The 27920-nt window shown below is 36.3% G+C and overlaps 1 protein-coding gene across 1 annotated transcript in view; it reads left to right on the forward strand.

Moving 5' to 3' along the window:
- Positions 1–27920, forward strand: part of LOC120107158 (cyclin-dependent kinase E-1-like) — a 38905-nt gene that overhangs the window by 6109 nt on the left and 4876 nt on the right. Inside the window, 6 exon segments of the mRNA XM_039120334.1 lie at positions 14949–15018; positions 15150–15244; positions 15391–15424; positions 15505–15589; positions 15685–15762; positions 26546–26593. Of these exon segments, the coding sequence (XP_038976262.1) occupies positions 14949–15018; positions 15150–15244; positions 15391–15424; positions 15505–15589; positions 15685–15762; positions 26546–26593 (410 nt within the window).

Below are 27920 nucleotides of genomic sequence, written 5' to 3' on the forward strand. Positions count from 1 at the left end.
TACATTATTATCAAATGTAATAACTACAAGATCTGATAAATTAGATGTAAAAATGTCATACCATGGACAGCTTTCATAATCAATATCTCTCTTAGATAAAAAACTTAATACAAATCAAGGACAACTGCCTAAAGATTTTGAGTTGTATAACAAAACTTGTTCTCGTGAATGTTGCTAGGTAGCATTTGATTGCTTCTTATGCATGAATATTTAAGGATTTACAACTCAACTCAACTAAGCTTTCATCCCAAACTAGTTAAGGTTGGGTACATTAATCCTTTTTCCCATTCACTTTGTTTAGGGCCACACTTTATGAAGGATGTAGTGATATTAAGTCCTTTGCTACTTCATCCCATGTGATTTGTGGTCCACCTCTACATCTCTTTCCTTCTACATACATCAAATCACTCTATACTAGTGCATCTCTTAGCCTATGTTGTACATATCCAAACTATCTAAGGCCCCGTTTGGCAGAGCTGTTGGCAGTAGAGCTTTCGGAAGTAGAGCTTTTTGAAGTAGAACTTTCATAAAAAGTTATTTGCTGTTTGGTAACTACATTTCTAAAGTACTGTGAAACTTTAAGATGTATTTGGTAAACAAACCGAGAAAGTACTTTTAGTATGATAAAATGACCATAAAAGACATTGCATGGTATTATACAATAGAGCATAATAAAATATAATATGTATTAACACATAAATATATGATATAATATAATATTATTGTAATATAATATAATATTATTGTAATATAATATAATATTATTATAATATAATGATATAATATGGTATATTATAGCATAATAATATAACATAATTTGATATTATATAACATAACATATCAATGTATTATGATATAATGTAATATAATATTATATTTATAGTATAATACAATAATAAAGGTATAAAATATTATAATTATTATCATTATATATTAACAAATATAAAAAGATATTTTCTGTAATTATAATATTTTATCATGGGTATTTTGGTCCAAAAAGAAAAAAATTTTATAAATCAAAACAGTTTTCCGACGGATGCTAAAAGTGCTTTTTCGAAGAAGCTCCATTTTGAAGTTTTTCCTAAGAAGCTGTTTTAGCTTTCTGGCAAAGTTAAAACAACTTTCTGAATTTTTTACCAAACATCCCTATTCCATTCAAAAGTACTTTTGGAGGACCAGACAGTGCTTTCTTACCCACCAAAAGCTCTGCCAAACGGGGCCTAAGTTGTCCTTCTTTCAACTTATCCTCAATTGGTGCTACCTTTTAACTTATCCTCAATTAGTGTATCTTTTTTTGTATTACCATACATCCATTCAACATTTTCATTTTGGCCACATTTATTTTATATGCATATTGCTTTCTAATTACCCAATATTCTGTACCATAAAGCATAGCTAGTCGTATTGCTGTCTTATAAAATTTTTTCTTCAACTTGATACATATCCTACGATTATATAATATTCCACTTGCACTTCTTCATTTTGTCTTATAAAATTTTTTCTTCAACTTGATAGATATCCTACGATTATATAATATCCCATTTGCACTTCTTCATTTTATGCACCTTGTTTTAATCCTCTAGATAACTTCCTCTTCAATCTCTCCTTTCTCATGAATAATCACTCCCAAATATTGAAAATAATCATTCTTAGAAATTTGATGGTCTTGAATTTTCACTCCATTTTCATTTATATTTCTAATTCTACTAATACTACATTCTATGTGTTTTGTCTTGGTCCTCAACTTAAAACTGTTAGATTTTAATGCACTCCGTCATACTTCCAAGTTACGATTAACTCCAATTTTAGTTTCATCCACTATAACTATATCATCCGTAAATAGCATGCACGAAAGAATATCATCCTGAATATGCCTAGTAAGCTCATTCATAAGAATGCAAAAGGGTAATGACTTAGAGCAGATCCTTGGTGTAAAACTTATTATGATCGGAAACTCATTTGTATTCTCATACTAGTAACTACTCCATTTACATGCCTTAATCACATTAGTATAGCTGATGAAAACACCTTTCTTTCTAACTCTCTCTGTAAGACTTTTTGAGAGAATCTATCATATGCTTTCTCTAAATCCATAAAAATCATTTGAAGATCTTGTCTTTCTTTGTATTTCCCTATGAATCTCTTAAGGAGAAAAATATCTCCCATAGTTGACCTTCTTGGCCTAAAACCAAATTGGCTCTATGATATCTTTGTGTCACAGCTCAATATGTGCTTAATCACCCTCTCCTAAAGTTTCATAGTATGGCTTATGATTTTGTTCGATGATAGTTAGAATAATTTTGAATATCATCTTTATTCTTACAAATCGGTACTATGGTACTCTTCCTCCATTCATCAGGCATCTTTTTGGTTTTTAAAATTTTATTAAATAAATTAATCAATCAAGTTATGTTACTCAAACACATTCAAACCTTAATAGATATTCCGTTAGGTCCAACCGCTTTTCTTCATTTCATCTTTTTCATGGCTCTTTTTACCTTAAATGCTCTAATTCTACATGTATATTTAACATTTTTAATCATTAGTGGAACTAGTAAGGCATCCTAACTCATTCATGGCATTCATTGAATAGCTTATCAAAATAACTCCCTCTCTTTTTGCTCCCATCCTCCTTAACTAAAACTTTTTGATTTTCATCTTTGATGAATTTAACCTGAGTCAGGTCTCTAGTTTTCTTTTATTTTAGCCTTACAGTTTTATAAATATCCTTCTCCCCATCTTTAGTTTCTAACTTACGATATAACTCTTCATATGCTTTGTCTCCGGCCCCTCGTATCATCTTTTTAACTTCTTAACCATCTTATAACGTTCATTCATTTCTCTATTCGTATGTTTAGCTAGCCTTCTACAGCACTCTTTTTTAATCTTACCTGCCAACTAAACGCTCTCATTCTACCACCAAGTTTTCTTAACATAAGGTCTTTTTTTCTTTGATTCTTCTAATATTTCTGTAGCCACTTTCTTAGTGCTGTTAGCTATCTCTTCCTACATGGTATTGATTTCTCTATCTAGATCTTTTTTTCCTTCAACATTCTATCCTTAAAAATCATTTGTTCTCTCCTTGCAAATTCCACCACCTAATCCTCGGGTTTCTATTTTCTCTAGTCCTTCTCTTCCATTCCTAATACACATATCCAAAAATATCAATCTATATTGGCTGGTTAAAATCTTAAGGGTATATTTTTACAATCTTTTGACAAAACTCGATTAATCTTTCCGATAAGGAAGAAACCTATTTGACTAGTATTATGTTCACTTTTAAAAATTATCTAGTGAGAGTCCTATTTAATGTAAGTACTAGTTAATACTAGGTCATGGCCATCATGAACTCTAAAATGGCACTTTCTTCCTCTTTTCTATCTCCAAAATCGTAACTTCCATGTATCCCCCATATGTCTATGCAGATCTCATTCGATAAAATATCTTTTCTCCAATAGGAATTTCTTGAATTAGTCCATCCATGTTCTTCTAAAAGCATTACTTTGTAGCATCATTCAGTCCTATTTGAGAAGCGCACTAATGATATTAATAGATTCCTCTCCTAACACTAATTTTATGAAGATTGTTCTATCTCCTACTCTCTTAGAGCTTAATGTCTACAACCTTATCTTTTATATTCTTATCTATAATGATTCCTACTCCATTTTTTTCTATCTTTCCCATTATATCAAAGTTTATAACCAGTTTTACCAACTTTGTTTGCTTTTTCTCCTATCCACTGTTTCTTACAAGTAAGCTATGTTAATTCTCCTTCTAGTCATTGTATCTATTAATTTCATTAATTTTCTATCAATAATCCTATATTCCAAGTTGCTAAATGCATCTTACTTTCCTGGATTAATTTTTTTAGCCATGATCGTCTATTAAAATGTGAGGATTGTTGCCTACTTCCCACCACATCTGGGCTCCAATGTGGTGCATTGAGTTAACCCTTGCTCGCTTTCCATTAAACTCGGGTCCAATGCAGTACGTCGCTAGTAGGGAATTCCCCAGTGATTTTCATATATATTTATGCTGATCATTAACCTACTGCAACTCTCCTCCTTTATCTAAGCTTGGGATTGGCTCTTTACAAAACATAGGCGGAGTTATAAATATCTAAGGATTTCATTTAAAATTTTAGTTGGTCACTTGGTTGTTTTGCTGTTGTCCATAAACTTCTTCTATTTTGTATGATGGAAATGTGTTTTGTATTTGCTGGTTTCTTCTAATGTTTATAATGGTTGGAGTTCATTCTCTTCCAAACTCATATATCTAGGTGTTGCCCAAGGTGACAAGCCAAGAGGGGGGGGTGAATTGGTTTTTCTAAGTTATTGCTATCTTACTTTAGTTGATTGATGAGTGAGTGAAATTAGAACAATGCACAATACAAACACACAAGAAGTATAGTGGTTCGGTGCTCTCCTAAGCACCTACGTCCACTCCCCAAGCGACCCCTTGGGAATTCACTATAATCCTTCGGATTACAGTTGGATTGTTTTCCGGGCTCACAATCCAAAAACCTTTACACTTTGGTTTTCCGGGATCACCAATAACCTTTGTTGGTTTTACGGGCTCACCAACGAACCTTCACAATTGGTTTTACAGGTTCACCAATAAATCTACACCGTTGGTTTTGCGGGCTTACCAACAAACCTTTACAAGGTGATTAATAAAAGAAAGAAGAAAGTTGAAGCTCCTAGATGAGCAAATATAACAATTATAAGCTACAAAGAAGAGTTTAGAGAATAGTTATCGCTTGATGAGACTTCTCTCTTCTTTGTCAAGAATGCTTCACTCTTCAAGGGTGGATAGAGCTTTTGATATCTCTTGGAGTCTGCTCAACCACTTTCTTTTTAACTCTTGAATGGAACACTTGGATGAAGAAGATTAGGGCACTTGTCTTTCTTGTGTAAGCTTTGATATTTTGCAAAAGGATACTTCCTCTGATGAATAGTGTCACTTTAAATAGTTTCTTTCATCTATTGGACAAGCCCCAATAGTTAGAATTCAAAAACTAGCCGTTACTCACTGTTGGGAGGTCAAAAAGTACTTCTGCAGAACTAGCCGTTATGCTTCTGCCCGTGCTTGGGTCGACTCAACTTTTACTGGGGTCGACCCAACTTTTACTTGGGTCGACTCAACTTTTACTGGGGTCGACCCAACTTTCACTTGGGTCAACTCATGCAACATTGGGGTCGACCCTCTCAGAAACCACAGAACCTTGCATTTCAGCCTTCCTTCACTTGGGTCGACTCAACACTTTTTTGGGTCGACTCAAGGTTCAGTTGGGTCGACTCAACTTCCACTTGGGTCGACCCTCTCAGGATTTTCAGAGAACCTATTTTTGAATGTCATTGCCTTTGGGTCGACTCATGTTAACTTGGGGTCGACTCAAGTTTGGGTCGACTCAAGTTTCATTTGGGTCGACCCTCTCAGGGTTTCCAGAGAACTGTTTTCTTGAGGCTTGAGGATTGGGTCGACTCATCCTTTACTTAGGTCGACCCAAGTACTGTTCATCCGTGCCATTTTTGCAGAAGTGTGCCAGATGGTTTCTTGATGTGCCGGGGTCGACTCAATCAATCTTGGGGTCGACTCAATCCACACTTTGCTGCAACTTAAGGTTAGATTTATCCATATAATCAATGAAATAAACTTTAAGCAATTTTGAATATTTGTCATGGTAGTTCTACATACTCCAAACAATGAAAATTACTATTGTCCACTTAAGAGTATGTCTCACTTGAAGCTTTGCCGAATTAGAATTTAGAATTCACTATCCCTTTCCTATCGCAAATTTTATCTCATTAATAATTAATGAAATGCATCTTTATCTCATTATACTAATGTATCGAGAGTGACGGACTTATTAATGATGTATCAAGTTAACTTGTAACATACTCTTAATCATTGTATTAATCATCAAAATACCACTATCATCCTCAATCTTTCCCTTTTTGATGATTACAAAATACTGAGTATGAGCCTATTGATACTTAACTAAAAATTAGTTTTAGAAGAGCTCAAGTTGCTGAATTTCAGCTTTTCAAATTTGAGAGTGAAGTCTCCCCCTATTTCATCCAAATGTTTCCAATTTGACCTTTTGAATTACTCCTCATTTCTTTTATATTTCATTAAAGATGAAACTTCAAAAATTTGAGATAAAGCATTAGTTTCAGATTATATATCGAGGTGTGAAAGGTATGTGCCAAATTCTGAAATTCGATTTAAGTCTTAGACTTTAACATTTTCATTGTTACAAATTTCTCCCCCTTAAATGTACAGTCTTTCCTAATATAATTTTCAACCTTGTTTGTCAACTTATACTCTTTTCTTGCTTCTCCCCCTTTTTGTTATCATCAAATAGGTGCATGGTAATAGATAAGTAGACACAATAAATAATAAACAGTTCAATTTCATTGATCAAAATGGAACATTGTAAGACATTAATGTCAAAACAAAACAAATACAATGTTCCTCAATCAAGGTACAAAGTACATGATCAACACAAAATACATATGAGAACTAGATATATATCCTAGGCTCTAATCATAATGCTAATATCAGCCTAGGGGGTATCTAATGGCTGTGATCTAGTCCTCATCCTCCGAGCATATGTGGCGAGTGGAGGTCGAGCCTGATGGGACTGAGTCTGGCGTGGAGCTCGGTGAGCTGGATGACTCTGTGCCGAAATCTCTGACTTAGCTGCCTGGGGCACAGATGGACCATGAACATCTCTCTCTCTCCGTAGAGCTCCTATCTGCTCTCTAAGATCGCCAATCTTAGCAGTCATAATATCCAATCTGCTCGTCAATCCATCAGTGATAGTCCTCGCCTGAGCTGACATAAGCTCAGTCATCCTACTCCAAAACTCATCTGAGTACCCCGCGGGAACAGATGACGAAGGTCCAGCCTCTGAAGGTGCTGTAGGATGATCCGCAGGCTCCTCATCCTCTGGTGCATCACCCTCTGGAGCATCACCCTCTGGTGCATGTATCCCAGCTCCTGTATGCACCCACTGCCCGTTCACCTTCTCATAACCCATGCGAATAAGGGATCGTGCAGTGTACGTGTCAGTAAAAAGTAGATGCCTGGAGATCTCTCCCTCTACTGATATGTCATGCTGTCGGAAGATCAGGGTGAGTATCATACCATAAGGCAGGGAGACTCTCGAATTGCATATGACCTTTCTCATCTGCCTAAGTATCATAGCTGGGAGGTTCAGGGGAATGCCCTGAATAATGTGCTCCATGACGACCAGGTCTCGCTCAGAAATAAGATCAAATCTCCCGCTTTTCGGAAACAAAATCCGACCTATGAAGTTGTGCAACAACCTCATCTCAGCTGAAAGAGAGCTTGCTATTACATTTTCGGAATAATCAAAATCATCATTCTCGAGAATCAACTGTAGAGCTCTCAACTTATTTTCAGGCTTTTCTGGAGTTGCTCCTTCGCAGGGGAGATGAAGCAACTCACTTAAACTTTCTTCGGAAACCCTAACCCTTACTCCTCGGACTTCAGATATAAGCCCTCCCATTCCAGTTTTCAGAAAGGCATAGAACTCACGAACCAATCCTGGGTAGATCACCACATCTAGGGAGCAAAGATACTTCCATCCTTGCCTTCGGATCCAATCACCCAACCGGAACCCTTCTTGATCCAAAAACTCGGAGTGGATCCTTCTTCCCGTGGTAACCGGTCTCCCCGTAAATTTTACAAGTTGAACTGAAGGGGAGGGAGGAGGAGGAGGCTCTACACGTGTCTCACCTTGTGGAGGCACTGTAGAAGGCTCTGTAGCAGCTCTATCCGCACGGATGGTCCTCTCGGATCGCTTGGCTACGGCTTTCTTGGGTCCCATTTCTTCAAGATCTTGATCTAATCTACTGTTTGGAGATGATTGGAAGAGATTTGAGAGTGGGGAATAGGGTTTTCGGAAGAGGACAAAGAGAATACAGTGCTCTAGATAGCTCACGGGTCCCCCTTTTAACAGTAGGGTCCCGTCGTTGGGTCGACCCTAGATTTTTCTTGGGTCGACTCAACGTTGGGTCGACCCCATTCTGGGTTGGGTCGACCCAAGTTCAGAAATTTTTCTCTCTTCCTTTTTCCTTTTTTTTTAAAAATTTTTCTTTCTTCCAATCTTTACAAATTCTTACTGGGACAATGATACATGAGTTAGAAATCTATAGATGACTAGTTTGACTAATGTTTCATGGGTTTTTAGAAATGGGAGGAGAGTATCGTGATACAGCTTGCTCCTTTTTATATCTCCTCAATCAAAAGGATCACATATGCCTAATTCCCTCCTTAGCATGCAAAATCTATCTTCACTCAAAGGTTTTGTGAATATGTCACCTAATTGTTTCTCAGTACATATATGCTCAATACAAATATTTCCATTTTGCACATGATCTCTAATAAAATGATATCTTATTTCAATGTGTTTGGCTTTAGAGTGCTGAACCGGATTTTTAGTAAGGTTGATGGCACTAGTATTATCACACTTTATAGGAATCTTATCTAGTTTAATTCCATAGTCCTCTAATTGTTGCTTAAGCCATAATACTTGAGCACAGCAACTGCCGGCGGCTATATATTCGGCTTCAGCCGTTGACAGTGCTACTGAATTCTGCTTTTTGCTAAACCATGATACCAAATTATTTCCTAAAAATTGACATGTTCCACTAGTGCTCTTCCTATCTAATTTGCATCCAACAAAATCTGCATCAGAGTAGGCAAGCAATTCTAGACAGGAGTCTCTTGAGTACCATAATCCTATGTTTGTAGTCCCTCTCAAATATCTAAGGATTCTTTTAACAGCACTTAAATGTGACTCCTTAGGATTTGATTGGTATCTAGCACATATTCCCACACTAAACACTATGTCTGGTCTACTAGCAGTAAGGTAGAGCAAGGATCCAATTAATCCTCTATAAAGCTTCATATCAATACTTTTTCTTTTCTCATCTTTGTCTAGCTTACTAGTGGGATTCATTGGGGTGCCTACTCCCTTGTGATTTTCATTCCCAAATTTCTTTAATATTTCCTTTGTATACTTAGTTTGATGAATGAAGATACCTTCTTTAGTTTGTTTGATTTGTAACCCGAGAAAGAAATTTAGTTCTCCCATTAAACTCATCTCGAATTCTCCTTGCATTAAATTAGCACACTCTTTGCAAAGATTGTCATCTGTGGCACCAAAAATTATGTCATCTACATATATTTGTACCACTAGCAGATTTTTGTCTTCTCTTTTAAGAAAAAGTGTTTTGTCTACATTTCCTCTACTGAAATCATTATTCAGTAGAAATTTGCTTAGTCGATCATACCAAGCTCTAGGTGCTTGTTTTAGTTCATATAATGCCTTATGTAGTCTAAACACATGATTTGGCAATTCATGATTTTCAAAATCAGGAGGTTGCTCTACATATATCTCTTTCTCTATAAAACCGTTTAAGAAGGCACTTTTTACATCCATTTGATACAACTTGAAATCCATGAAACATGCAAAAGCTAGAAGTAACCTAATATCCTCTAATCTAGCCACGGGAGCAAATGTTTTCTCAAAGTCTATCCCTTCTTCTTGATTGTATCCCTTAGCTACAAGTCTAGCTTTATTTCTTATAACTACCCCATTTTCATCTAATTTATTTCTAAAGACCCATTTTGTTCCAATTACAGAGTTATGCTTTGGTCTCTCAGTTAATGTCCATACATTACTTCTTTTGAATTGATTTAATTCTTCTTGCATAGCATTTATCCAATTGGTGTCTTTTTCAGCTTCTTCATAAGTCTTAGGTTCTAACTGTGAAACAAAAGCAAGATAATCATTTAAATTTCTGAGAGAGGATCGAGTTCTTACCCCTTGAGATGGATCACCAATGATTAAGTCTTTAGGATGTCCATATGCATACCTCCATTCCTTTGCTAAGTCTTGAGATTGTGGTGGCACGCAATCATTTTCCATCTCTTGATTTGGCGTATCATTAAGATTCAATTTTTCAAAGTCAATAATTCCTGCATCATCATCAAGAATACTTTCTCTCCTAGGAGACTCACTATCAGACTTATCAAAAATGATATTAACTGACTCTTCAACTACAAGAGTTCTTTTATTGAATACTCTGTATGCCCTGCTAGATGTAGAGTATCCTAAGAAGATACCTTCATCTGACTTGGCATCAAATTTACTTAGATCCTCCTTGCCATTGTTTAAAAGAAACATCTACATCCAAATACTCTAAGATACTTAGCAGTTGGTTTCTTATTCTTCCAAAGTTCATAAGGAGTTTTCTTGGTTATTGGTCGTATTAAAACTCGATTAAGAATATGGCAAGCAGTGCTTATAGCTTCAGCCCAAAAGTACTTTGGAAGATTTGACTCGCACAACATTGTGCGTGCCATTTCTGCCAAGGTCCTATTTTTCTGTTCAACAACTCCATTTTGTTGAGGCGTTCTAGGTGCTGAAAATTGATGTAAGATACCATTTTTATTACAAAATTCTTCAAAGTGTTGATTTTCAAATTCAGTTCCATGATCACTTCGAATTGCTATTAAGGTGAGCTTCTTTTCATTTATGATGTTTTTATAATATTTCAAGAATGCTGAAAATGCTTCATTTTTATGTGCAAGAAATGAAACCCATGTATATCTTGAAAAATCATCTACTATAACTAGTCCATACTTCTTCCCTCCTAGACTCGCGGTTCTAGTGGGTCCAAATAGATCCATATGTATGAGTTCAAAAGGCCTAGTGGTCGATACTATATTCTTTGATTTGAAGGATGATTTTGTTTGCTTTCCTAATGAGCATGGTCCACAGATTTTGTCCTTTTCAAAGATCAGTTTTGGCACATCTTTTATTAATTCCTTCTTGACTAGTTTTGATATTAAGTCCATACTAGCATGTCCTAGTCTACGATGCCAAAGCCAGCTTGTTTCATTTTTCTTTTCTTCATTAGTAATTAAACATAATCCATTTTTCTTGCCTAATTCATGAAGGTCTACTATGTAAATATTTCTTTGCCTTTGACCTATAAGTACAATGCTATTATCTTTAGGATTTGTGATTAAGCAAACTGAGGCTTCAAATGTGACTTTAAACCCTTTATCATAAAATTGACTTATGCTAAGTAAGTTATGTTTCAAACCATTAACTAATAAGACATTTTCTATAAAGATAGATGGAGTAATGAAAATTTTATCCTTTCCAATGATATATCCTTTTCCATTGTCTCCATAGGTTACTACTCCACCCTTCTTAGATTCCAAGGTGACAAATTGTTCTACGTCACCTGTCATGTGTCTTGAACAGCCACTATCTAGATACCATCGTTTATCCACCTTATTAGCTGCAAGACACCCCTGCAATCAAGATCAAGAATAAGCTTTAGGTACGCAAACTATGTTGGGTCCTTTAGGGTTAGTACTTGATGTTCCTTTTGGAACCCAAACTTTCTTGAATTTAAGCTTATGATTATTACTCAATTTGTTGTTGCTAGACTTTCTATAGTTACATTCAATTGCTTTATGTCCTAATTTATTGCAGCAATGACAAGTTATCTTTTCATTTTTGGCTTTCACAAATATGTTCTTTAAGTATTTTTGTTTTCTATTTGTTTTATATCCTAATCCAGCTTTATCATATACGGCTTTTTGACTATCAAGAATCATATTTAATTTGGTTGAGCTAAGTGTAAACTTGTCTACTAAGGATTTGTATTTTTCAGCATCTTCTTTTAACTTGACATTTTCAGCAATTAGATTCTCGGTTTCATTTGTGAATCTCTTACTTAATGTTTCATAGTTATTAGATAGTTTCAGCTTATCTTTGATAAGAGATTGATTTTCATCTTTTAGAACTTTATTTTTATTGATTAGTTTTTTGTGTTCTTCCATGAGTTCTAAAAATGCATCGTGTAATTCATCAACAGTAAAATCACATTCAAGTTCAGAATCTACCTCATCGTCATTGGCCATATGGCAGATTTGGGCCTTCTCTTGATGATCTTCCTCTTCCGAACTTGACTCCTCACTTTCACTCCATTCAGCCATGAAGTTTTTCTTCTTAAGTTTTCTTGCCATCCACTTTAATTCCGGGCAATCTATCTTATAATGCCCGGGCTTGTTACACTCATAACAAATTGGTGTTTCCTTTTCTTTTTCTTTGTCCGTACCCTTTTCTTTGCTTGAGCTACCTTTGAAGAAGGGCTTCTTTTTATGAAATCTCTTCTTTCCTCTCATAAATTTTCTGAATTTTCTTCCAAGCATAGCCATTCCTTCTTCATTAAATTTCTCATCATCATCAGATTCTTCCGATTCAGTTTCTTGTTTTGGAGTGGTAGACTTTAAGGCAATGGTCTTTCTTCTCTTGACCTCATCTTCTGAATTTTGCCTCATGGTCAACTCATGGGTCATGAGTGATCCTAGAAGTTCCTCCAATTGCAGTGTATTGAGGTCCTTTGCTTCCTGGCCTCCCAAACTCTTGGTAGAGACCTGAGAATTTTTCGCACCAATTCAGAGTTAGTATAAGACTTTCCTAAACTCTTTAGCCCATTTATGATTTCAGTGAAACGAGTAAATATTTCAGTTATGGACTCAGTGGATTCCATTTTAAACAATTCATACTTATGTACTAATATGTTTATTTTTGACTCCTTAACTTGATTTGTTCCTTCATGTGTGACCTCAAGTTTATTCCAAATTTCTTTTGCGGAGATGCATGTAGATATTCTATTGAATTCACTTATATCTAGTGAACAGTAAAGTACATTAATCGCTTTAGCATTTAGTTGTGCTAGTCTTCTATCACTTTCATTCCAATCCATTTCTGGTTTGGGTATGATAGTGCCCTCTATACTAATTGTGGGTGTGTGAGGTCCTCTAGTTATAATATATCACAATTCATAGTCTAGAGCTTGAATGAATATCCTCATCCTAGCTTTCCAGTATGTGTAATTTGTGTCATTAAATAGAGGAGGTCTATTTGTGGATTGCCCCTCACTCATAGAACATCCCACTTGGGTTGTCATGATCTTTGACTCTTGATTGTGAGATCAACAAATACTATATGAGCACCTGGCTCTGATACCACTTGTTGCCCAAGGTGACAAGCCAAGAGGGGGGGTGAATTGGTTTTTCTAAGTTATTGCTATCTTACTTTAGTTGATTGATGAGTGAGTGAAATTAGAACAATGCACAATACAAACACACAAGAAGTATAGTGGTTCGGTGCTCTCCTAAGCACCTACGTCCACTCCCCAAGCGACCCCTTGGGAATTCACTATAATCCCTCGGATTACAGTTGGATTGTTTTCCGGGCTCACAATCCAAAAATCTTTACACTTTGGTTTTCCGGGATCACCAATAACCTTTGTTGGTTTTACGGGCTCACCAACGAACCTTCACAATTGGTTTTACGGGTTCACCAATAAACCTACACTGTTGGTTTTGCGGGCTTACCAACAAACTTTTACAAGGTGATTAATAAAAGAAAGAAGAAAGTTGAAGCTCCTAGATGAGCAAATATAACAATTATAAGCTACAAAGAAGAGTTTAGAGAATAGTTATCGCTTGATGAGACTTCTCTCTTCTTTGTCAAGAATGCTTCACTCTTCAAGGGTGGATAGAGCTTTTGATATCTCTTGGAGTCTGCTCAACCACTTCCTTTTTAACTCTTGAATGGAACACTTGGATAAAGAAGATTAGGGCACTTGTCTTTCTTGTGTAAGCTTTGATATTTTGCAAAAGGATACTTTCTCTGATGAATAGTGTCACTTTAAATAGTTTCTTTCATCCATTGGACAAGCCCCAATGGTTAGAATTCAAAAACTAGCCGTTACTCACTGTTGGGAGGTCAAAAGTACTTCTGCAGAACTAGCCGTTATGCTTCTGCCCGTGCTTGGGTCGACGCAACTTTTACTGGGGTCGACCCAACTTTTACTGGGGTCGACCCAACTTTCACTTGGGTCGACTCATGCAACATTGGGGTCGACCCTCTCAGAAACCACAGAACCTTGCATTTCAGCCTTCTTTCACTTGGGTCGACTCAACACTTTTTTGGGTCGACTCAAGGTTCAGTTGGGTCGACTCAACTTCCACTTGGGTCGACCCTCTCAGGGTTTCCAGAGAACCTATTTTTGAATGTCATTGCCTTTGGGTCGACTCATGTTAACTTGGGGTCGACTCAAGTTTGGGTCGACTCAAGTTTCATTTGGGTCGACCCTCTCAGGGTTTCCAGAGAACTGTTTTCTTGAGGCTTGAGGATTGGGTCGACTCATCCTTTACTTGGGTCGACCCAAGTACTTTTCATCCGTGCCATTTTTGCAGAAGTGTGCCAGATGGTTTCTTGATGTGCCGGGGTCGACTCAATCAATCTTGGGGTCGACTCAATCTACACTTTGTTGCAACTTAAGGTTAGATTCATCTATATAATCAATGAAATAAACTTTAAGCAATTTTGAATATATGTCATGGTAGTGCTACATACTCCAAACCAAGGTTCGCCGTACCGGTACCGAACCCCGTACCGGTGCCGCACCAGTATAGGCGTACCGAGTGTCGGTACGGTACCGTACGCTCGGTACCGACCGTACCGACATTGGTGTACCGATACCGGTACCCATCGGTACGGGTACGGTACGCTCGGTACCGACTGGTACCGACCGGTACAGCAAACCTTGCTCCAAACAATGAAAATTACTATTGTCCACTTAAGAGTATGTCTCACTTGAAGCTTTGCCGAATTAGAATTTAGAATTCACTATCCCTTTCCTATCGCAAATTTTATCTCATTAATAATCAATGAAATGCATCTTTATCTCATTATACTAATGTATCGAGAGTGACGGACTTATTAATGATGTATCAAGTTAACTTGTAACATACTCTTAATCATTGTATTAATCATCAAAATACCACTATCATCCTCACTAGGATATGCAAATTGACAGGTTGTGGTAACTATTTGGTATCGTGCTCCTGAGCTACTACTTGGAGCAAAACACTATACAAGTGCTGTTGGTATCCTGACACTTCATAAAAAGCTGATTTAACATTGCTAATTGACTAAATCTTTAGTATTTGTCAGCACTTGTCTTCAACTTTGGCCAATCGGTGCTTATTAGTAAAACAATCTTCTTAATAGCATATAGATATGTGGGCTGTTGGATGCATTTTTGCTGAGCTACTAACTCTGAAACCATTGTTTCAAGGGGTGGAAGTCAAAGCTACTCCTAACCCATTTCAGGTATTATTGATTTTTGTTGAAAATGATTTGCATTTTGCTGCCTTCTTATTTTATATTTCTCTCTGATACGGCATCTTGGACGCTAGAGTGGTTTGTTTATCTAATTTTGTTTCTGGTGCTTCTAACATTTAAACATTTTTCCCCAGCTCGACCAGTTGGACAAGATTTTTAAGGTCTTAGGTAAGAATGTATGGTCAGTTTCCAGTTATTCTTTACTATGCTTCTTGCAGAAATATGGTATGAGAAATCATTCATCACAGGGCACCCTACACCTGACAAGTGGCCTACTCTAGTGAATCTTCCATACTGGCAAAACGATCAACAACATATACAAGGACATAAGTAGTAAGTCTTATCGTTGACTTAGAAGAAAATCAATGTTAATATTTATATAAAGTTACTAATTTGTGTTTTTTAAACTTATGTGTTGCCATGTACAGTGACAACCCTAGTCTCCATAGCTATGTTCATTTACCACAGAAGAATCCTGCTTGTGATCTCCTTTCAAAGATGCTTGAGTATGTAAAGTAATCTAATTTATGGAGAATTATTCTTGTATTCTTGGTACTTAGATGTTTCAGAAATCCATGTCATCTTGTATTCTATAGATATATGATCTTGTCATTTTTGTTTGCAAGTTCGATCTTTTTTGTAGATGTATATATTATATGAGCTAGTTGGCCTCGCTAATGAGATAATATCAATTGTTGAAGTTTCTATGGTGCATAAACCGGTAATTTAATGTCCTGAGTTTGTTTTTATCAATATTATTTTGTTTCTTTTTTAAAACTTACTATCGCCTAAACTTAATGCAACTGTTGGTTAGTGAGAAAGAGAAAGTGAACAAAACATTCTGTTGGCTAGTAGAGATGGGGACCTTGTAAAAGGCCCAATGGAGTTTACACATGAACAAATTTAACCTTCCGCCTTTTTTGATAAATACATATCTCATGTGACCTATATTGCAAAAGGTTTCTTTTCTTTTTGATTTTTTGACTTTAAGGACATACATGGGTTCTAGGAGTTGATGTTAGGTTCTTTGATTCTTGGTGCATGATGGTAGATCCCATTAGAATCTTTTTCTTTTATTATTTGGTTGTTATATTTTCTATTGTTTTTATGCATCTTGGTGCAATTAAATGACAACGTGTCAACTGCTATTTAAAATGACATCTTTGGAGAATTGTAATAATTAGTCAAACCAAAGGAGTAAATGGACTGTAGATAGCGGGAAAACAATTCGAAGTTGAGAAGCTAGAAAAAATTTCAATGGAATTTGAAAAATATATAGTTCTATTATTTCGGAGTCAATGTACATTAGAATTGACTGAAAGATAAATTATAAAAATTAGATAGACAGAACAAAGATATTTATCATTATATTGTATAATTGCCGCATGTAGGAGAGATTTAGGGAATTTTTTTATGTATAATAAGGGGGCTATTGATGTTGAAAGGATTAGAATGTTTAGCAATAAAGAGAGTATGAAAATATAAATGAGCATTTAAAATGAGAAGCGTATTGGGATGGCTTGTGATTGTGGGATAACACTAAGTAGCAAAGTTTGGAAACTCAGTTTCCTTTTTGGTTTCGGTCAAACCTGTCAATTATTAGTTTCAGTATTTCAGCAGTTAAAGTCTGAATTTCAAAGTTTCAGTCAAATGAAAGGGAAAAAATAGAAATTAAAAAGTAAAGCATGCCAAGGAAAGACATAACACAAATTTTTGGGTTATTTTGTGTTCTTTGGAATTGTAAGATCCTTCAAAACACTTGATGTCTTATTCCTCCATGACAATCAAATTTTTCAGATTTTTCATGCTAAATTTGCTGGATGGTATCCTAGATTGAGGAGCAAGGAAATTGACTTTTTCATTTGTTTTTTCTAGAGAGTGAAGGCTTTGCAGCTTTTTCTCCAACCTAAAGTAGCCTGTATTAAATAGACTTGATAAAGAAGCTCTCACGGCTGATACATTCATTGAGTATTTGAGGAGCATGAATTCATTTAAGTGGAAACTGGGAAGACAATTTCATGAAAACTTCTTATTACTGAAGAAATTCACTTTAGAAAAATTTATAAATTAGAAAGGAAGACTACAATTGCTAGGAGTAATACATGTAGACAAGGAACATTATTTTGTGAGTCAAGTTCCCTTCTTTGAGCTTTGGAAATGACCTGGCACTGATGTTGCATAGACTTAAAGAAATAAAGAAATGACTCTCTCTTTCTCTCTATATGTATATATTTCTATGTAAATAAATCCATGGCATCTCCATTGGTCAGTTCTGGCCGAAACTGCCTAAAACTGGCAGAACCTAAGATAAAGGTTTAGTTTCAGCTTGGATTTCCATTGAAAGTGATTTATTTTGGCCTGAACAGATCAGTTTTGCCTGAAACTTAAAAGTTAGAATGATTGGTAGATCATAGAGCACTCATTGGTAGAGGATAAGCAAGGCTAGAGGTGGACCCATAAGGTTATATTTAATAAACGAGTTATATAATTAGGAAGAATAGAATTAAAAATGAATGCATAAGAGGAACCATCGGTTTTGCAAAATGAAAGATGAAGTGATAATGAATAATTGATAAATTCATTTATGTGAAGAATGGAAGCCCAGATAAGAAAAAGGTCTAGATTTGTTTAAGAGAGATGTGAGAGTGTAGGGAAAGACTGAAATAAACTTGATTGAGAAGATTTTGATGGTTATTAGATAAAGCTTGCATCTGAGGAGGTGATTTTTCAGAGGGAGTGTTTTGATGCTTCCTTATGCTGTATGTGGATAGCATGTGCATGAGATCACAAATTATAAACTCATTTGCCGGATGGGTGGTATTATTCTCACCAGAGTGATATCCTCCAGGCTTATTATTATATGGGATTGTGGAAGCAATTCAAAAGTGTTGGGCATAAGCTCTACACTTGACTTTAATTAGGTTCACGATTTCATGAACCAATTATAATAGAGTTCAAAAATTCATGCATGAGATCAAGGGGGTCACAATTGCACTAGATGTAGGGTCAGGACATCTAATTATTACCTACCTGGATTTCTATAGTTCTTAGGTACATGCAACCCAACCACACCAGAGCCTACTTCAAGTACCAAGTGTTCTATCAGTTTTTGGTCTCTAGGAAGTTGACGTACATGCATGCCTCAAAGGAGGTCCACATCATTTGCAAGGACTTCTTTTCCACTAAGGATTTCCCCAGGTTTAATATACTCCATCTCTATCTCAAGATGAGTCTAGAAGGGATTAGAGAGATCGATTAGAATACCAAGGCTTGATAATAAGTAGCGGAATTTCGTTTTTCTAATATTAAAACCCAAGCCTTCATATGGATTCTCTTCTAGGAAGGAGATTCCGAGTTTCTAAGCCCTTGTTAAAACTCTGCCTAAGACTTTCTCACCATGGCTCTTTCTCAACGCTTATCTTTTGTTCTCCTCGCTAGCTTGGCCTCTCTCTTACTATAAATAGAGATACGAGGCAGCCCCACAGAAGTGAACTTATTTAGCAAGTTCTATACCTCGCTGCCATATCAACAAGCACTGAAGAAAGGCATGCGACAAGGTGTTGAACCCTCAACATTGTCTCTTTGCTTAAGGCTTAAGGCTGCTAGTGTTGAGAAGAAGAGGAAGATGGGTCGCTGCTGCTGAAGGATTTTGAGACTCACCATCTATAGAGCACAGGAGGAGGTAAGCCTTTCTCTCTCTCTCTCTTCTCCCCTCCATGGATGTCCCATTTAATGGTTGGGGCTTGAGTATCTTAAACAGCAACTCTCTCTCCACATATCTCTCTCTCTGTCCCCCCCCCCCCCCCCCCTCTCTTCTCTTTCCTGTCCCGTGACATTAGATATGGGTTTTTACCATGTAACAACTAATCCATGCATCCAGGAGTCGATGCATAAAACATGATGTAAAAGGATCGTTTTAGCCATGTATATATGAAGCTCGTGGTGCCCCTCCCATCCCATGCATAATGACTGGGGATGACCATGACATGATGTCTTGCCATGCTAGCCATTGGTCGTCACCTTCATGCAAGACCTAGGAATGGTTGATGCAGCAACCTATCTTTATTATTTACATCATAAGAAAAAGGAACAGCGAAGGAGAGATGAAGGTCATGGATTATGTAACCCATGCATGTCCCCATCTAATCAAACACAAACCAAGATGAGGTTGCTGATTGGGTCGAGCCCTCATAACATTCATGTGAGTTCGTTATCCTTCTTGTTATCAATATCAAGATCGTGTGCCAACTTCATCATCACTTGTGACCTAAAAGTTCAAACTAGCTGCTTCTCCTTTTCCCATGCAAGCTAAGGCTGGGCGTGTGCTGAGCCTGAGTTACATGATAGCTCACGTCATTATGATTGCTCATGAAGGCTGTTATGCTAAACCATCAATTTGATTTTCATAACCCCTGTTGTAGTGGCAATTTTTGTTTTCTAGTTGATTGCAGGCTGAAGATCATAATCCTGATGTGTTTGCATGTTGGGTCGAGAAACTATGTTTACTGCTTATTCAGCAACGACAACCAATTCCCGTATATATAATTTTGTTTTTGCAGGTCCGATAGGACATCTACTCAAAGACTTCGTAAGAAGACCTAGGAAACATCTTTGCCTCCAATTTTTTCCAGATCTAATGGAAGATCTGTGATTTCTGGCCTTTGCAATCTAGATCTTGAAATTGGATGCTTTGCATGCCTGTAGGAGACCAAAAGTTTCTGAGAGTTGGAGTATACTGTTTATCAATCTGATCAGACGTCTGCTAGAACCATTGGAGTAAAACATACCATACTTCTTTGAAGGTTTTAAATCCCGTGGGATGGAGCTGTTCCAGTTTTCCAATGGAATGGGACACGCCGCCGCCCCGCCCCATCCTAACACTTGAGACAGGGGATATCCCGAGACTTGCCGATTGGGATGTTGTGATAGAGGACTGTCCCACCGCTCAGGATGGTACTCTAACCTGATGTCCCATGGGACGTCACATGAGGACTTGAGTCCATGCTTCCATTTATATTTCAGCCTAATCTAACGGCAGATTTGGGAGTTATAGCTTCGAGATTCTAGTTCATTGAAATTTGAAACTGTATTTGAGGCTGTTTGCAGCAACCTGTTGATTGTAGGCACTGTAGCAGCTCATGAAACAAAGATTCCATTATAGATCTTGAAAGAAGGCTTGTGGCACTTCATGGCTTCCAATTTTCAGCTCGATCCAATAGTGGATTTTGATCCAGCATCTTTTGAATTCCAGGTTAGCTTGCTTGGAACCTCAGCGGACGTATTGTCATCTGGTTACATATCTACTTCTCAGATCATCTGCGAGTATCTGATTGTGATTCATTAAGAACTTGTCAAAAATACACTTAACAGCCTTCCTCGGATCCAAATCCTACAGCGATCTGATGGTTGCTTAGAATTTGACACTACAACCTTTCATATTAAGGCTGAGTTGAATGCCAGCAGCAGTTACTCCTTCCTTTTGAATCCTAACTCTGATTAGGTTTAACTAAAGCCTAATTTGCTTATTCATAAGGTTCTGATCAAGAGTCTACCCACTAGGTTCAGCTTTAAACCTTGTGAAGAAGTGTTTAAGGTTTGAAACTCTTAAGTCCTATGAGCTATAGGGTTATACCAAACCCTGGATCAAAATTTCATCTATATATGAAATTTCTTATATAACATTCATACTGTATCCTCATTATTATTTTAATATATTTTTTTATTAAAGGATTGTTGATTTTCAGCCACATAAATGGCGGTTGCTCATTAGTCTAAGAGCGTAATTGATCAAGATTCAAGAACGAATCTTGAGAAACATGGTTCCCATATTTACCTGGTATCTCGTTACTTTAAGCCTTGTCTTGCACAAATAGAGTTACTTCTGTCAATAATGCTTCTCTCGTTATGTGGTAATCCACAGAAAGTTATTCAGTAACCTAGTTTTGAAGGGATTTCCAGCTTCTCTGGTCTCTCCATTTTTTCCATCATCACCTCTCTTCTCAACTACAACAAAAGCTTTTATCCCCCAACATGCTGTCCTTTTATAAGGTTACCGGACATTGAGAAAATGGAGAAGCTGCCGATATGACCAAGAATTCATGGAACAATAGAAGTTCATAGTTCTTAAAAATGAAAACCATTTATTCTTTTCACCTATCTATAACTTTTAGTGTGTCCTTACTCAAAATTGGGTCGGCCCTCTTTATTCACATTGTTTAACTATTCTATCAAATTGCTGACATTTGAGATACTTATCAGTCATAGACTTTGGTTTGTTATGGTTTGTATTAGTTATTGCTGAGATTTCTCTTGGATAGGAGAGTCAGTGAACTCATGTTGCCTACTTAACAATACAGAGTTTGTATTAGAAGGGATATTTCTGTAAAGTTAATATGCTGTTATCTCTTTCATATTCACATATTTTGCATGGACAATATTAAGGGTGTTAATGTCGGATATTGGTACATAAAGTATTTAATGAAAACTGGAGATATCTGGATGTGCACGTTGGAAGGTTTATTCACATATTCTACATATGAAATTAACTGTTTGTATGATTCTCATAAAAACCTAAATTAGAGACTGGTATAAGCTCTTAAGTAGCAGCCATTTAGAGCTAAGACAGAACACAAGTAGTTAATTTATAATATTCTACAAATGCCATTGATGCATAGAATTATATAAATTAGGTATCCTAAGTCAAGAATCAGTGCCATCTCTCCATAATAACATTGTTCTGGTCCATGATCTTGTGGGCCAGAGTTAGGAAAAATTATAGGTCTTCGAGTCTTTGAGTTATGGCTGGTAGGAGTTGGTGCTTGTGTTGGCTTATGGTTCTATTACTCAGTATAAAATTTCTAATAACCAAAATTTTCAATTAACGTTAATGGTTTAAACACTGTTTCCAACAGCTGTTATTGTAATTTCTTTCAATCCTTCATTGTTCTATTAACATCTACATCTGATTCAAGCTCTTTTTTTAAGTAATTTTTTTGGTGATAATGTTTTTTAATTAATTTACATATGCAAAGTAATTAATGAATTACTCCACCTAGAAATTTCAGGCACAGGATTTTATTTATTGTTCCAAAACCATAGAAGAAGAAAAAATTTACTTGCTTTTCCTTTCATTCAAGATATCGATAAGAAGATTTTTCTCTTTATCTTTTCATAAAATATTTATCAAACTGGTGGATCTTTTTGGTTGTTCCTTACCAGTTGTCTTTCATAAAGGGGTCATGCAGAAAACAAGAAGCTAACAATTTATTTATATTTTATCTTAAGCTGCAAGTTTCTGACTTTAACACTGCATTGTTCATGCAAAAATTTCTCAAATGCACTTAAAATTCACCTTTTACATTTTCTTGACCTTAACGGCATATGTTTATTACTTGTTTTTCTTTCTCAAGCTAAATTCTGGGGTTTGGGGTTTGAGATGGGATTTTCTTGCCTTGTAATTAATCTGTACTAGAACTCTACATGTGTAACGCATGCAAGAGGTTACTTGTTGGAAACAAACTAAAATTTTGGGCGTGGAAATAATAGTCTCAGAGACTCTAGACTTGGGGAGCATCATGCTTTGGAAGAAGAATATATAAAGGTTTCCAAACTTAAAACAAAATAAGAGGTAGGAAAAAGAAAAGAAAAGAAATTGCGTGAGGCTGAGGCCTATGGTAGAGTCCCTAGCCCCAAGAGAAATATATAGGTACAAAAGGGTGTCCCAGTGCCTTTAGGTATTGGAGTGAACCTTGCATGGCCCAAGTCCAAGCATTTCCATTATAATATGGTGTTAGATTCTTGCATGTGTGATGCATTTGTCAGTGGTTAGGAAACACATAAGAAAGTGGGGAGCTGGAAAGTAAGGTGTTGGAATGAGTTGTATAAAAGAGTTGGAGCTCTGATCTGTTGTAATCTAATAAATGTACTTGCAATTTTTGGAGTTTCATCTCTCTCTCTCTCTCTGTGTGTGTGCGCGCGCGCGCGCTTGTGTCTCTAAGGTGGAATAAAACAAAGTGCTGTATGTTTATCTAAGATGGTAATCATTGTAGTAAGATAAAGAGACAAGAAAAGAAAGAACAGAGAAAGAAAAATGGAGTCATTCTTCTTGAAATATGAAAAGCAAAGTTGTAAAGACAGGGAGTCCAACAGCACATGGGCTGGTTCCTTTTTTTATGGGTCTGTCCTTTTTTCTATAACTTTATGCTATCGTATCTTCTTAAGCTGGGGGCTTCTTTATTTACTTATTATGGCGTCAAGATAGATGATCTAACCTTTAAAGGAAAACTTAAAATCAGTTAGTTCTTATTTTGCATCTAATTTTTTTTCTTATTTTGATGATCTCAAGTATTGTAATTAAATGCATTCAACAATTGGAAAGTGTTTCGCATAAGAATGTACTTATTTTTTCCTTTCCGGGTGCAATGAGTTGTTTCTGCCAAGAAATAGCATATGATACGTTTTTATCAGCTATTTATGCACCGCCATGTTATGTAAGTTGCATGGATAAACATAAAAGAGGCACTGTCAGCTTGAAAGATATGTGTTGACATGCTAGAATACATTAGCGGTTTAATTTACGTTATTTGGGTAGTAGCTAGTCACTCTCTTTATTTGTAGGTTGTTAGAGATGTGAATCCGCCTGCCCAACAGATTTTTTGAGTGTCCGTGTTTATTTATGGCATGAAACAACTCGCAGCATGGGTCTATCTTATTGATACGTTACAAAAAACTCCACTTGAATCATTTGATTCCGCTTTACTGACAAAACCTAAAAGGAAAACGAAGCCTAGTGAAAATAGGTCAAACACCCTAGGCTATATCAAAGACACATGCTAATTCCTAAAATATATAGTTTTTGTATATATATATATGTGTGTGTGTCTGTATACCATAACCATAACCATCCTCTCTTTTTTCCCAACTATTTATGGTCGGCTTCATGGATCCTCATTCGCCAAGAATTCTTATTTATGGCCACCACTGATATTATTCCAAGTTTCACCATATTTTTCCTCACAACCCAGCCTCCATCCATGTTACCTTAGGTTTTCCTTTCTTTTTCTAACCGTCTTCAACATAAACTAAACTACCTCTTCTTATTGGGGCCTTCTTAGGTTCTTTTTTTGCTTGCCTATACATCTTAATCAATTTTCCATTACTTTGTCCTTAATCTATCCAATTCCTACAACTCCTCTAATATATTCATTTCTTAATCTATCCTTTCTAATATGTAAATGCATGCATGCATACATATCAGGATGTACCAGCTTGTTTCTGTCATAGTGTATCGCAGTGGCACTATGCTATGTTTGGATAAAAGTTGAGAGACAGACTACAAACAGGCACAATCAGATATGCTGTACTTGGTCATTTCATTTTTAACATGCTCATTTTCTTTTCTTTGTTAATTTCCTGTAGTCATGCTAGCTCATGTTAAAGTGTGTGTTAGATATCTATGAATATATCCATACATTCATACATACATGCATATCTATGCACATGCATGCATGTGAATATGAATGTATGTATATATTCATAGATAATAACACACACTTTAACATGAGCTAGCATGTTAAAAATGAAATGACCAAGTATAGGATATCCGATTGTGCCTTTTTGTAGTCTCTCCACTTTTATCCAAACATAGTATAGTGTCACTGCGATACTCTAAGATAGAAACGAGCTGGTACGTCCTGATATGGGTCAGTTTGATACACCCCTTTCTCTTGTGTTAGAAACCACGTGTCACAGCATGTTTCAGTTTATGTGTGGAACTGTATGATGTGGACCCATGCATAAATCCTTGGTTTCACATGGTTCATCATTAGTTAATTACTTGATGGATTCGGTTATCTCTTGAACCATATCATTCTTTTGATCAAAAAGCTGAATTCTCAATACATCTTAGTCTGCAATAGTGTACTTTTCTTACAATAACTTCTTTGTGCCACATGCACTGGGTTTAAAGGTCCACTTTCTATAAATTGGGCTTTTGTTCTTCATTTATTTAAGGTGATCTTGCTTCATCCTGATATATGATTCAATTCAAGTTGAAGGTCATCCATAGCATATTTTTCATCTTGTATAATGAATTTAGTGGAACAGCTTCCCCATTTACTATGACTGTAAATCTTAGTATTGTTATGTTTCTTGGTATCTTTTGTTTTATTAGATACCAAATATATCAATTTGTTTTACAAAATCTCCTACCCTTTTTGTCTTTAGTTGCTTAATCAAATATTGGTAAGAAATTTATAATGTAGTTTCATATTATTATGTATCTGGACATTTGTTATTATTTTCTTGATTTTGAATCATCTTATCTTTCCTTCTTTTTATTGTATGTGGTCTTTCTAGAGAATCTTTAAGTGAATTAAAATAAAAAGTAGTTGTTAGAAGAAGATTTTATGCGACTTATTGGTTGTTTGGAGAATGAATCTTTTCTTTAACATTGTTTCTTTATTTATGTGCTTCATTCATTTACTACTTGAACAACCATAAAACTCCAAGGTAATACTATGTATTTTTGCTGTATAATATAATACTAGGTGTTCAACCAAGGTATGCGGTATTGGGTATCAGCACCCGTACCGGTTGGCTGACGGTAGGGTACGGTACCATGCTGTATCATTCCGGTGAGTACTGACAATGGAAATCTGGTGAGGGAGGGGGAGAGGGAGAAGGATAGAGAAGAAAAAAGAGAGGGAGGGAGGGAGGGAGGGATGTTGGGAGAGGGAGGGAGAGGGGGCTCGAAAGCCTTCATCTCCTCAAATTCTCCCCATGGTGCCGCCTCTGTTTTGAAAAGAAACAGGGGCTTTGCCCGAATTTTTTTGTGATTTTTAAGTGAAGCACTAAAAACTAAAAAAATACAAAAAAAGGGTAGAGCCCCTCTTTCGTTTCAAAACAGGGGTGCCCCATGCAGCCCCTGTGGAGAACCTGAGGAGGAGAGGAGGGCTTTCAAGCCCCCTCTCCCGGCATCTCTCCCTCTCCCTCCCTCCCTCTCCCTCTCCCTCTCCCTCTCCCTCCCTCCCTCTCTTTTTTTCTCTCCTCCCTCTCCCTTGTTTCGCTAGATTTCTCGAAACCAAGAGATTGAACCATACTAGTCTAACCCTACTACAGCTCGGTACACCCTTGAACTAGGCAAGTCGGGGTGATACAACATTCCTAGTTTCCAACTTTTCACATTAATGTTAGATTGCTTTATGCATCCTGTTCCAATTTATAAATGATACTGATAGAGCAAGTACATGTTTCCATCATTTATCAACTTTCGCATTTCTTCCTTGGTAGATATGATCCTCGAAAGCGTATAACTGCAGCACAAGCTTTGGAGCATGAGTAATGATCAAACTTCTATACTTCTTATATTAAATTTCTTATCTGCTTTTATTGTAGTAGTCAATGACTATTTTATTGATTCCCTTTTTTTGTTCGTCTGCCATGGTTGACTCCTTAGGTGCAGAAGCTAGCCATGAAGGGGGATAGGAATGTAGGTGTCAATACTTGATTAAACAAAATCCACATAGTGGGAATTATGTTTACTATGATTTTATATCATTTAACTTCATCAGCCTGCTGTTCTCGTAGCAACATAAATATGTTTGAATATTATCAGGATTTGAGGAGTGTGAATCTGCATTCTGGACATATTAAGGAACATTTTCTGCAAGGAGGCATAAAATGTTTGACCTATTTTTCTTGTATTATTTGAACTTTGAAGTGATGAATATATTAAGATTCCAGCATGAAGTCCTAATATTATATCAGATTCAGTTACTAACAGTTACATCAGCTCTAGAAAGGCAGCCTTCATGTTTGTTACATGCTACACCTTCCATCTTGTTTTTTAAATGCATAATTGTTTTTAACTTGCTACTCGGAAACCTTAAACTTATATATCCTAGTAACTGCTAGATGCTGAGTTCTCATGATCAAGCCAACTTGGAACTTTCTGTACTGTTTATTGTAAATAGCAATTAATATATCTTGCTATGAGAACTTAAACCTTATCTCACTAGTCCTTGAACTAGTTACCCAGTCAATTTTAAAATTTTAGCAACACGGAATGGAGGCTGGTTTATTAGAGGATCATTTTACTGAAAGGAATAAATCTCATTTCAAGTTTTCATTTATAAGGCTAAGACAAATTCTTAGTTTGTGCAGCTTGTATATTGTTAAGGTTTTCATCTAAGGTCTAATGTAAATTCTAGCTTTAGGTTAATGATAGGAAAAGTGTTATACTGTGGGCAAAGTCTCTCTTTTGCTTCCTTTATTGCTAATTGTTTGTTTTAGATTATGATAGAGAGCCTAGGTAAGAGGAGTTCCATAACAATCCTTAATTTAGTGCAGGTAGCATTGAGAAGACTACTTGGCGAGGACAAAAGGGTGAAATTTGTGGTTTTGAGGGCCTTGTTGAGACAGTGTGAAAGGTGAAAACTTGCACATGGACCAGTAGAAGTTTTAAGCAGTCTCTCTCTGAATTATTATCAAATGAGTTGTTGGGAGTACTTTTTCAAGGCCTGTATCCCTGGAATTTACTCACAACCTCATCTTTCTTTGCACAAAGATGAAAGTATGTTGTATTTTAAGAACCTGGGAATCTTGACTGCAGCAAACCTACTGGTACTCAATTGGGGAGGCATCGATTTTCTTATGTTAGAAGGAA

The sequence above is a fragment of the Phoenix dactylifera genome, unplaced genomic scaffold (genome assembly GCF_009389715.1).
Source record: "Phoenix dactylifera cultivar Barhee BC4 unplaced genomic scaffold, palm_55x_up_171113_PBpolish2nd_filt_p 000778F, whole genome shotgun sequence".
Classification (NCBI taxonomy): domain Eukaryota; kingdom Viridiplantae; phylum Streptophyta; class Magnoliopsida; order Arecales; family Arecaceae; genus Phoenix; species Phoenix dactylifera.